The sequence below is a fragment of the Ostrea edulis genome, chromosome 9, assembly GCF_947568905.1.
Source record: "Ostrea edulis chromosome 9, xbOstEdul1.1, whole genome shotgun sequence".
NCBI classification, from domain to species: domain Eukaryota; kingdom Metazoa; phylum Mollusca; class Bivalvia; order Ostreida; family Ostreidae; genus Ostrea; species Ostrea edulis.
The window spans coordinates 74,063,625-74,077,337 of record NC_079172.1 but is presented as its reverse complement, the minus strand read 5'-3'; the positions used below and the strand labels follow the sequence as shown (position 1 = coordinate 74,077,337).

Below are 13,713 nucleotides of genomic sequence, written 5' to 3'. Positions count from 1 at the left end.
GTGGCCTGGCCCTTTATTTTAACAATTTAGAATTCCCTTTACCTAAGGATGTTTTGTGCCAACTTTGGTTGAAATTGGCCCAGTGGTTGTTGAGAAGAAGTTGAAAATGTGAAAAGTTTACAGACGGACGGACAGACGGACGGACGCCGGAGTACGGGTGATCAGAAAAGCTCACTTGAGCTTTCAGCTCAGGTGAGCTAAAAAGTTGTCTTTCTGTAAACATAATATCCGTGAATATTATGTTTACAGGAAGGCAATTTTTTAAATTATAGATATTTAAAACGTCGAGTGACTGTGGTGTGACACGATAAAGATCCCTCCCTGCTCAAAGACCGTAAGCGCCGAGCATAGGCCTGAATTTTGCAGCTCTTCACCGGGAATGATGACGTCTCCATATTTCTCGAATCATTAATGGGACGTTCATCAATATACTATCAATCAACCTACTTTTAGATCGCGACCCCCCTCCCCCACCTCATAATTTAATCAACTGATCAAATTTGATGGTTCTATGCCTCAGTGTTCTCGACATGACCCCAAATGGCATCTGCTGACCCGGTTTCACTGTCCTTGGCCATTCTCTCACCAGAGGGCGCGCTACGCAAGCTTCACTTGTTGTGGAACGTAGCGCAATGCCCTCTGGTGAGAGATTGTCTTTGGCTTCCCAAGTGAAATATATAATAAAGTTCCGAGCCCTGGCACAAGAATATATGGTTCATCACACAACGGGCGTATACCGAGTGTTAAGTCTTCCATACAGACGATTCTCACCGACAAATAAAGCCAACCAGATTCAACAACACCATTCATATTTATTATTATAAAAGAATGACTTAGCTTTATTAAAAAACATAGAAACTTCAGGATCAGTTAATAACCTTTGAACAAAATAACTTTGAAAACTTCCCATTGTACAAAACACAACATGTATGAAATTGGTCAAAAACTACACAGTCATGCACATGAAACCTTCGGGAAGTGACGTCCAATCCATTGCTACAGAACCCATTGCTATGTTTGGGTGTAATTTTCAGTATCTTTCCTCTGAAACAACTGATTGGCGTTATTTGGGACAAGTTTTTGATGTTGTACAATAATACTGAACAAAACAGGCAACGTCAATAGATGGACACAGAATGGGAAGGAAAAAAAAATCCAAAAATAGATTCAAAATCATTCAACAAGAGGCCCATTGGCCACAATGCTCACCGAATTAATAGTTCAGATTTTTCCAGATGAATGTGGTTGGGCAATTTTAGTTTAGGATAGACAGACTGAGAAGTAGTTATGGAAGCATAATTTGCATACAAGTATAGATAACCTCTTAACACCCCCCCCCCCCCCCCCCAAGAGGTGACCCAATCCTAAAGAATAATCGCTTACACTGCAAGACCAAACTTCAAAGAAAAATAAAGACCAATTTGAATTTAGATTTAAAACAGAATCTGTAAATGTGGATGATGACAGACAAACTTGAGTCAGAGGGGCTGACAGGAACTATAGAGTTCTGTAGTCAGCCTATCCAATCTACTACACTAACTATAACTAGAGTGTTACATACAGATAATGCAGGAAATAAAGATACAATGTATCCGTGAAAATATGAAATAAACCGCCGCCTCTTATACCATAATAAAAATCTAACTGAAAAAAAAATTAATTATTGCACAAATGAAATATCATACCCCATCACCACCTGTGTGGCTGATCACCGTATCTAACATACAGTTTACACTACGTGACTAGGTTTTCTGTTAATTTGATGGACCCACTAAATTTCATTTAAAATAAAACTGATGACTTGCTATGATTTTGCTGTTCTGGCAAGTAAAGTTTGGCAGCAATGATAACACCTTATACCTTGATGAGAAACAGCTCCATGTTTTATAAGTAAAATAAAAAGTGTGAAAGTTTCTCCATATTACAAAGGGTTTCAGAAGCATACAATCAAGAAGCCGATTTCCATATCTCTACACCATGAATTACACACACATTATTATTTCAAAACGTTTCACTCACAGAATCTAACAGACAGTGAACGCAACATGGGGAACAACACTGTATCATTGACTATCGTGCGGTTTTTTTCTTATAAAATATAAAAGTATAAATATCTTTGAACTAAAAAATATAAAAATACCAATTTCCATTATAAAATGAAAGAAAATCTATAGGAGCTGACACCGTTAGCCACCGAGATCCGGTGTGCGCCGATCCATAAGATACAAATGGTCAGAGCTACTGCACAAGGAGCAAATACAGATTTTCTTCGCTGATTATTAGGAGACACACATTCCAGTAAAAAAAATCACCTTTAATTAAAAAAATTAAACAAAGGGAATAACAAATTAAAAATGACTAATATTACTTGGAAACAAACAACTCAACAAACATGAAATTCCACTGCATTTTTTTTAAACATCCAAAGTCCCTCTCCTTTCAAGTGTGAATTGGCCAAGACACAGCTTCCATGGAGAAGTAGAAAAAAACTAACAGACTGTAATGCCAGGCCTAGGCACAGACTCTAACATGACATCAACGACTCAGTGGCACTCTCTATATATGAAAGACTCTGCAGTGTGGGCTTTCGGCAAGGTCAGAGGTCATTTATGTGGGTTTTATAATACCATACAAGTGGCAATTTCTGCTGGCTCAGCTGGTGTCAATGGAAGCCTCAAACCAGTCTCCAAACATTACCTGTGACTGAAAAAGATTCTTTCTACAATTACAAATCTCTGAAAATTTTGAACAGGGGAATGATTACAAAATTTCTGCAAAAATGTTCATTCCCCTCAGAAACTGCCACTATTGTATATGGTACAGCAGTTGAGGGGGTCTTAAGGAGGGTGTCAAGGGAAACAGTGTAGTGAGGTATCTACAGGGCATCAGATCATTAACTGAGGTAGGTTACGGAACACCATCTGACAAGAGTTATCTTCCCTTGCTGAAAACCCACATCCATTACCAGCAATATTTCTATCATACACCTGAAGTTTCAACGAATAACAACTGGGTTTTTTAAAATCACAGTTTGCCTTACCACTGGGCAATTCCATATACTTTAAAACACGAACACATTTTACAATCGCCACCTATCCCACAGTTCCAAACTCCTATGAACTTGTACATACTCTTTTGTATGATTAAATTTTGATTACCAAAATTTTGCATGGTTAGAAGACAATGTTGTTTTTATCAACATTACAATACCCGGTGAAACTCACTCAGACAAAGCACACAAATGTAGACTGATTTAAACAAGAATTTTCCCACTCCATGTTTTACAAAGTCCATTAACAGCAGCTCATGGAAATTATAATAAGACGTGCATTTCTAGCCATCTAAGATTAATAAAAATAAAAAGTACACTTAAAATTGTAACAGAAATCAAATATAAGCCATCCTTTTTCTTTTCTTTTTCAAAATAGCACCTGTAAACAAAAAAACCAAAAAAACTACAATATACTATCTTATGAGTGAGTCTTAATAGTGTTGATCTATAAAAAGTGGTGAAAATAACATCAACAGTGATAAAAATATTCGAGGAATCGGTACAAAATGTCGGTCCTTCTAATGAACACTTTGCATTGTTGTGACACAAGACAACACATAGTTTGATTGACAATGAAATTTGTAAGTTGATAATAAAATATATTACAGATTTGGCTTACTGAAAATTAAAAAAATACATTGTCAATGTGTGAAAAAAGTGCATGTAATTTTTCTCATATTGTTCAAATTCTTCATATTTTTTCTTTTTATACAAAATAACATTGGAAGTAGTGAATGTACAAATTATACAAAAAAGATTACATGTTTTCCATAAAAGGCAGATAAAAAGACCAGAAGCATATTTTTGGTATTATTTTTTTTCTTTTCTCTCTTGCAGAATATATACAAAGCTGAAGCCGAGGGTGATATGTGAAATATATATCTGGAATATATATAAAATGATTAAAAAAAATGTAGAGACTACAGGGTTACATGAGGGGTGATGGCTAGGATAAACTACATAGAGGAAATAACTTAAAAAATGTCCATAAAAAAATAAGTGTAACAAACTAGACTTCTCTATACACCGTTATTGAGCAATAAATGAATACCTATCTCGTAACAGTAACCACAACCAAAGCGCTAGTGACTGCAAAAAATAATTACAGAAATGAAAAACAAATGTGAAAAAAGAAGCAAAATAAATCTATGATTAGACGAGGCCCTTTTTCAATGTCTTTTACATCCTATATATATACTTAGTACCGGTTTAAATGGTATGTAGTAAACTCTAATCCTGGAAATCATGACTACAAGCCAAAGTGCAAGACTAATCAGGAGTACAGGGTTAAAAGCCCGATAAAATCCCACCATTCCAGGGAAATCCTCCACTGGCCGCAACAAGAAATGACATACATATATGGTAAATCACAGAAATTTCATACAACATAGCAAATATGTAATTGAAAAAAAAAAGTATCAAACAAATTAAACACAAAAAAACGCATGCAATAACTAGAAACTCTTAATTAGCAAAAAAAGTATAAAACAGTTATATAAACAGTAAAAAAATCAAAATGCTGAATTCTGAAAAAAGTTCTCTTTTTGTCACTAATCCCTGCAACACATTTCTGTATTATTATTTTTATAAATAACAATGATTAACAGCAACAGTGATCTGAAAACACACAAACATTGACTAGAGTAGTTCGAATCACACAGTACAAAATCCGAGAACCAGATATAAATAGCCTGGATTGTCTCTAGCTAAATATGTCACAAAAGTAGAAAAACAAACTATCCTCCTAATGATCTACCAATTCAATACAAAATGGACTGTATTTCTTTATCTAATGCACAACATGCATAATGGAAAAATTCATGAACACGGCTGAAAAACGTATTAAATATTGCTGTACTGTACCATTGTGTGGAAAAATACATATAACTAGTCTTTTTTCTCTTGTGAATAAAAAAGAGGGAAAACATTCACATCCTTATAAAAAAATTGGGTTAAGACTGCTAGATTTCCCATGGAATGCTCCTCCGGTTAGAGACAATCTGTAATAAATAGTTGGCAAGGGAACAATTTATTGGCTACCTCTACCAATAGCCACATCCAGCACTGACAAAAAAATAAACAAGTAACAAGATAAAAGTTCAATAAATAAATAATATATTAAATCTGGACTAAATACATCTACAAGTTTTAATTCTTTTGAAGAAAAGCTTGACATCCACTTCTGTTCTAACACCAGCGAAACGGAACCGCCCTGGGTCTGTCAGCACCCTCTTTGACCAGTGGTTTGTGGAACTCTCGTCCGGGGCGGGAGTGAATGCCCGCCCAGCACTGCTCACAGTAGTACTGAAGACAGGTGACGTTGGCGCAGAAGAATGGGGCGAATTTACCACCACACCTGGAGCCTTGACACTCGTCGCACATCTGATCGTCTAAGACGTATGGTTTCACCTCCACCTATTAAGCAAACCAAAATGGGAAATTTAGAGACTGCAAGTCAGAACATACAAATAAGCCACAACTTCATAAAATAAACAATGTTTAAAAATGGCTGTTCTTGCACTCGTAGTGATTTATATTTTGCTGAAGATATACACAAGCAGCAAAAGTTTAATCACCATTTCCCCACATTGCCATTCATCGGGAAATTTAGGTATGGAGAGAACACAACTATAATTGGGTACCATTAAAGGAGAATATTTCTGAATATAACAAGATATTGAACCTATAAAACATCTCCTGAGGTAGGATTTTCAGTATGATACATATTCAAATCTTTAGATTTCTATTCCAAAATTACAAAGAAGGTATGAATGCGATTGTGCTCAGTTCTTTAATGATTGGGACCCTGCTTTATCAAAGTATACAATCTCTGTTACAACAACCCAACCTCCCTTGAAGTTTTTAACCCAAAAAAACCTCATCTACATTCTTCTAACCAGCCAAGAGTTATCTATCGAATGTATGAAGAAGAAAAAAATGTAACAGGAAGTGAAAAGTGTTGGCTAAACTGGAACTTCATCCTGCCGGAAATTATGATTCTAAGGACTACCATGGATTCTTTTTCTAAATGCGATCCACAGTACCACTCTCCTCATACTCACCCTCTTGTCAATTTCACCATGCTGGAGTTGAACAAATCTAGCACTTATGGCAGCAATATAGCTCTGCTGATTGGAGAAGGCCACTCGCCCTGCCCCCTTGGGATATTTCAGCTCGGGGTCTGTGTCTATCCCTGCATAACACACTCCTCCGTAAAGGCGGTCCATGATCATAGCCAGCTCCACTGTAAAACATACACACATGGTGGAATTATCTGTACGCTGTTCTACAAACATACAAGAGTTATCTCCCCCACTCCACTAATTTTCAGACAGATTTGCAGTTACCTGCTCTCAGTGGCCTGGGAACTCCACCGACAAATATGGTCTTCCTTGGGTCTAACGGCTGTGACCCGTCCATCACAAAATCGGAATCACTGAGGTTCCAGGGTCTGATCTGGACCTGTTAATGATAAAAATATATATACAGTCACATTCTGTGGACCTGTTAATGATAAATATATATACACAGTCGCATTCTGTGGGTCTGTTCATTACAGAAATAGTCATATACACAGTCACATTCTGTGGATCTGTTCATTACAGAAATAGTCATATACATAGTCACATTCTGTGGATCTGTTCATTACAGAAATAGTCATATACAGTCACATTCTGTGGATCTGTTCATTACAGAAATAGTCATATACATAGTCACATTCTGTGAATCTGTTCATTACAGAAATAGTCAAACATAGTCACATTCTGTGAATCTGTTCATTACAGAAATAGTCATATACATAGTCACATTCTGTGGGTCTATTCATTACAGAAATAGTCATATACATAGTCACATTCTGTGGGTCTGTTCATTACAGAAATAGTCATAGTCACATTCTGTGGGTCTGTTCATTACAGAAATAGTCATATACACAGTCACATTCTGTGGGTCTGTTCATTACAGAAATAGTCATATACAGTCACATCGTGTGGATCTGGTATTTTTATCGGTTTTAATATCACTTCAACACTTAATGTTCAGTCACCTACTGATAAAAGTAATTTTTTTTTTAAATGTCTGTTCTGAAACTTTAGATACTTATTAAATAGGTGTATCATAATATTTTAGATACTTGTTAACTATGTGTATCATAATTTTTTTGGGAAGAGATGGGATGAAATAACTACAGGAACTTAGAGGCTTTCAGAATCATTTCCCCTAATTACAGTCATGCATAAGAAGTTAAGGCTGGGTACTATAGGTACTGATATTTTCATGCAAACGAGATAATTACAATGACGATGTAGATCATAGGACCATATTCATCTAAATATAAGCATCATGTCTGACGTAACAAGACGTCATGCATCAATGCTTCTTATTAAGAATAACCAATGTCATCAGTTGGATAACTTCCTCGTGACAGCATACACTTCATAATGGAATCGGGATTATGTTTCAGATTCAATACCACATGCAAGAATGCTATCAACAAGTAAATGCATATACCTTCTTGTTTTGGGAGATGTGATGTCCTGCTTTTAACAAAATTAACATATCAGCATACCAAAAAAAAAAAAAGCAGAATTTTCAATCCAATAACTTTATTGCTGCTGAAGTTTTGTCAGTGCATCTGCTGAGTATAACCACTCATAGATTTCATGTGCACATTTAATGTCTGAAAAAGTTAATGCACAGCTCAGTGTCATTTACTCAAATGATAATGACAAAACAATGTAATGCACGATTTCCACTGCGTAACATAGAAAACAGATGCTATTCAACAGTACTTTATCCAAGAATTTTGCCTTAAATTTCTATCGCATATGCCGTTGAAGGTTGCAGGAGATTGATTTATTGTAAATGATATCCATAATTGTATGATGTCATAACATGTCCTACTGCAATGCAATGCAACAGCGAAGTTATCTATATGAAAACTATTTTGGTTCTTAGCAATATTGAGAGTAAAGTCCCTTAACTTAAAAATTAAAACTCCCGTTCATGCATACTAATTGATCCAATCTGAATGGAAATACCTATGTTCTTTGGATGCAGAAAAAAAACACCGTATGAATATTCAAATTTTATACTGCTCTCAAATGAATATTCAAATACTGCTCATAACTTTAATTGTATCAAAAAAGGAATATTTGTAATAAACCTATAGGGACAAAATACCTAGAGTGAGAAGCTATATCTCACAATAAAGCTATATGGGAACATTGCACTTGTTTGATAAGTCTGCCAACCTGGAGTGGCAATTGACATTCTCCTATAACACAGCTGGGCCAAAAATGTACATGCATTTCTCACAGCTGATATAACTGCCCATCACTCAGAGCCTGCTGGGAAATTGTTTTTTATATATAATACGCTTCCTTGTTTTTATCTGCAGATAATTTAGTTGGAGAGGAAGATATTTCATACATTTCACAGATTCTGTGTATCAGACATTACTCAGTCATTAAACAAATGAAGGGTTTAATTTCAACACATTACATGTACAGTGTGGTTTTACTTTCAGTCAATGAACCTTGATTTCAAACTTAATCATGGCATCTACTCGTCAATTTTACATTAATTACATATATACAAGCACCAGAATTACAACTGAATAAAATGCTAGTCCAAAAAAATTAAAGAATAAAACAAAAGAAAACGAAAAAAGAACCCAACGTAAACATCAATTTTAATAATTTTGAATTGGTGATATACATTTTACGTATGTTTTGTTCTGACATTATTGCTCTTTTTGAATGCTACAAAAGTTTAGGTGTACTAAGAAAATTTATTTGTTTACAAACAAATAGCTAATCCTATAGGCATCTCCATGTTATCAGTGACTGTCTGTCTGATTGTTTCTTCCGGATATCCCACAGTGAACTACACTGACAAGATGTGCAACAAGTTTATTTCCCCCCATAGCCTTTATCTATCTGTTCAATATAAACAAACGCAGGATATTTTTTATACTCCACAAGGGAAATAAACTGGTAGTTAAATATAATAAATTCAAGCAAAATCTTGCATTAATCAATAATCCACGAATATACACTGATCGACTCCCAACACAGAGAACTCTGCCAGTCTGAGAACTGTAGACTGTTGACCAAAATAAAAACATTGGGTCTATAGATTTATTTCGCCTACAAGTCTGTGTGTAAATTGTACATGAATATCATAGAGGCCTGTGGACCCTGTACATGAAAAAGAAAAGCTTTATCATGATCTCAGATCAATATTCCTCGAGTCCCCAGGCAAAAGACATGGGGAAACTTATACATTTATATTCAGCTGCAGTTTATTTCAGCATTTTTAAAAATCTATTAAGGAGGTACACTACACTATAATGTACATCATCACAATTGCTGACTTCTTCATAAACCACAGTCTTCACGAAAAACTTCGTAAAGCACAGGCCCTTCGGGCCTCCCAGTATAATAATTGTGCAAGCCCGAACAATATTTTGCAGGCCCAAAATGTTTTTTTTTCTAATTTGACCTCTTGTTATTTGCTGATTCTACTCTATAGACACATGCACAGTTCTTCTACTGTAGGAAAATACAGGTCAAGATGATCATAGTTAGAGAACAACTGACACTAAAAGGATTATCTTATTTTTCAACATATTAATCCAGTATATGCGAAAGTTTTTGGACCACACAGGACATTCGGTCCAGTGTAATCAATGAACACACCGGACCGAACCAAATTTTGTCAGACCGAAAAACCTAATGTAAAAAAATGAAACACGTGAAAATGCAAAACCAAGGAAATCTTATTTGTTATACTAGTAATACTATACCAGGAATCCCTCCCGTATAATACTTTAGACAGTCTATGCGGTTTTAATCAATTCATTTACGTATTTGGATGTGTGCTATTTTTTTTACTTATAACAAACTCCGCATCAAGATAGTAAAGCTCAAAACCGGACATAGAGACATCGGACATTCCGGTCCGGTGTAAAAAATGATGCATCGGACCTGAGGCACTGCACATCGGTCAGGTCCGACAGTCCGATGTCTTTCGCATAGACTGATTATTCTCGCAGATACATCAGCAGCTCATGTTCAACTCTGTTTTGTATACACCATGTACAAAACATTTTGTTTTCTCCAGAATCACTTAAATGTTAGCCAAGGCCTACCCTCGCATTGTTCGAAATTGGTTTAAAACTTGGTATAGACCACAGGTCTATGCCAAAATAAGATGACTTAGACCTCATCGAATTGGCATAGACCAAAACACTGAAAAAATAATAACACAAATTTAAAACATTTTCATTTACTTCTAATATACTTAGAAAGTGTATTTTCTTTCCATTTCTGTAATATCATCCTTTCCTCATAATGTTTATCAGACGTCGACTGACCATGCAAGGCCCTCTTGGATAACTTTATTGCTTTAAATCTAGAAAATTGGCATAGACAATTTGGTCTATCTCAATTACAGTTGGCATAGACCAGTGCCATTTGACATAGACTCGGTCTATGGTTAATTTCGAACACTGCCCTCAGTCCAATGGGGCATGAATTTTCGTTTTTTTCTCCTCGTACGACAGTTTTTTGGGTTTTTTTTTTATCGGATGGTTGTGATTGTGAAATACGCTTGGGTGGTTTTGAATTTCCCGGACGAGCCCCCTCCCTATACTTCAGAAAAGGCAGTATGGTTGATAATTTTTCTATGCGAAATTTGACTACTAAGTCATGACATTTAGTCTGAGTCAATCTCACGCTTTATTTGTAATATATACAGAACATATAAGAAAACATTTACAGGCCCACCGGACTCCAGGGTTTAATATTCTAAGAAGCCCGATCCCGATTTTACTGGCCTCGGGCCACTGGTTAACATCGAAGACTGAAACCATGAATAAAAATATATCAGCAATATATGTTGTGTTTTTTTTTCATTTTGATTGTTTAGCTGGGTAGCTCAAGTCAGTATGACTGCTGATCTGTAGATCGAGGGTTCAGGTCCAGCAGGAGTCTTAAATTTTATTCAGATTACTTTCTATTAAAACTGCATTTTTTCTACTGAATAAACTAAATTTGAAAGTTTTCAATTTCAAAATGTTATTGTACATATCCTCCATTTTTCATCCAAATCAAATTTCTCTAATGTGTTACACTCCTCCTTAATCTTTCCCCCAGCATTTCATACTTTTAACATTCACTATTAAGTAGTACTTTTCCAGCATTTCATACTTTTAACATTCACTATTTATTAAGTAGTACCCCCCCCCCCCCCCCCCCCCCAAAGTGGAGACTTTCTATATTAAAACCTTCACAAATAAAATCACCGATATCCTAGTTATCAGCTTCAATGCTTCTTAGTCTATGTAGATTTCACCCCATGGTACATGTGAACTTTTGCTGATCTCCTTTACCAAATCAATATAGTTTCTGATAGGTTATGATGGAACTAATAAAATACACAGAAACCAAAAGAAGGAATAAAAGTCATCATCACTGATGGAATTCTGTACAAAGAGAACAATGTTTTAAAGAATGGATACGTCACATATGTGAGCAGTCCAGGGGGGGAAAATGCCATTGTATCATCTTTTCTACATACCTATAGAGACCAGTGTAGGAGGATGCTGGGAGAGAGAAATCCTGTCTTTGAGCTTAAGAAAAACCTACATAGATTGAGCACCGGAGAAGAGCAAGTCTAGATTTTGGGGGCTCTTTTTTTTTTTACATCTTCAGAAGAAATTTAATAACTTATTTTATTGAGGACATCATGAGTGATGCCTCAGAAAAATAAGAGAAGTATAGAGTTTGCAGACTACATTCTTGCCGGGTTTATCAGAATTTTCAGCCTTTCCACCAATGATGTGGGCTGTCAGCTCCTGATAATATCATCAATGAATTTGGTGCTGTTACTAACATACAAGACAAGCATAGTGCTCTACTAAGGAAATAACTTTACTAGACTACTAGACTATGATATATAATCTAGATTAGCTATATATAGCTAGTGCTTTGAACATAAATTTGGTGTTTTGAAAGTCATGAAATACAAGCAAAGTTGACATTTTAAATCATACAAAACTTTTAAATACTATTTTTTGTATACATGCACATTGTAAAGTTTTAATTTTGAAAATGTATTTTGATCAGATTCTGCTCAAAATCCTACTTCCACCTTCCTATGGTGAGGAGGGGGCAACAGATCTTATCTGGCTAATGGAGGGGGTAACATTAAATTCCTGGAAAAGTAACAAAAATTGCCAGATTATAAAAAAAATAAATGTTGGAAATGAAAATAAAAAATTCTCGGAAATGATATGCAGTGTTGCACCCTTAGCGATTCAATTTGTTCAGGACTAGCACAAATTAATCTACGTTGCTTGGATTATATCAATCAAATTAACTCACAATAAGGAGGCTGCAGGGGAATATCACATAGTGTCATAGTATCTGAATTATTATCTCTTAAGATGACAATGTCTTCATAGGTTTGTCCTTCAGTATGGAATTAAAGACATGCATTCTTACTAGGGCTGTGCGGTGCACCGAAAATTTCGGTGCACCGCGATTCATACCATTCAATTCGATGCACCGATTACAAATTCCGGATTTCGGTTCGGTTTAGATTTTACATACACCAAAACAACAAATATGGCGTTCAAGTGATGTGCAGAACATGTGGCTTTTTATGCAACAGAGATTTAAATCATTACTGTGTTGAAATTTAGCATTTTCACCACTCAGATACCATCAAAATATGGTCCGTAAGATCAATGCAGTTTATCTTTACATGTCATTTAGCATTTCTGTCGGTGGTGGAGTGAAATCTACACCGCAGGTAATAACACAGATAACTGTCAGATTTGACAGGTAATATGAGAGAAGTAAATCAATAAAGGAAAGATTTTAAAAGACTCTCAATTGATAGAATTGTTGAATTTTTACATATCAATGAAAACAATATCATATTTATTTTAGATTCACTATAGATTTCTTTAATAATCTAAAACTTATGCAGCACATTAATAGAACAATTTTTAATAGACTGTCAATGTTTTCTTTTTTCTATCAAAGTTATAAAATGTCATTATAAATAGATATGATGTTTACAAATGACGACATAAAGTTATATAACTTGAATAAAATCAAATCAAATATGCTACTCATTAAAATTGTTAATTTGTGTGCTGTCAGTAGATAAATTGGACGTAACATGAACTGAATCGAAAATAACCGAACCGTGCTGTTCTGAATCGAAACTGAATCGAATCGAGCTAACCCTGAATCGTCCCAGCCCTATTTCTTACTGAATTTCTATAAAAGCTTGGTTGGTCATTCAGTTTTAGATATATACTTTTTAAAATATGTAAATGTTCAGTCAAAGTCTATATTCTGGGTGCATTTTGTATCAAATGTTATTAACACATACATGTAGCAATGCTATCTAATATAGTAATTATTTTAGTGTTTCTTGATAGTGGTGTGCAGTAAAAATTATATTGTTTCATTAATAGAAATTAAACTGACAACAGCAGACAATAACATGACGATTGCCAATGAATTATTATAATGTTAACATAATATGCCCACATTTCATAGAGATTATCGGTCTATGTAAAAGTTTCTGGGTCATACGACAGTCTGTGAAGTATGTAAAAGTTTCTGGGTCATACGACAGTC

General features: G+C 35.2%; 1 protein-coding gene across 2 annotated transcripts in view; it reads right to left on the bottom strand.

Moving 5' to 3' along the window:
- Window positions 1-795: 795 nt before the first annotated feature.
- LOC125657828 (cytoplasmic polyadenylation element-binding protein 2-like) overlaps window positions 796-13,713 on the bottom strand; it is a 39,892-nt gene continuing 26,974 nt past the window's right edge. For both annotated transcript variants that reach the window (XM_048888628.2, XM_048888629.2), the window contains 3 exons: window positions 6,400-6,514; window positions 6,115-6,296; window positions 796-5,467 (listed from right to left, as the gene is read on the bottom strand). In XM_048888628.2, coding sequence (XP_048744585.2) covers window positions 5,240-5,467; window positions 6,115-6,296; window positions 6,400-6,514 — 525 coding nt within the window. In that variant the 3' untranslated portion in view covers window positions 796-5,239. The remainder of the gene's footprint in view (window positions 5,468-6,114; window positions 6,297-6,399; window positions 6,515-13,713) is intronic.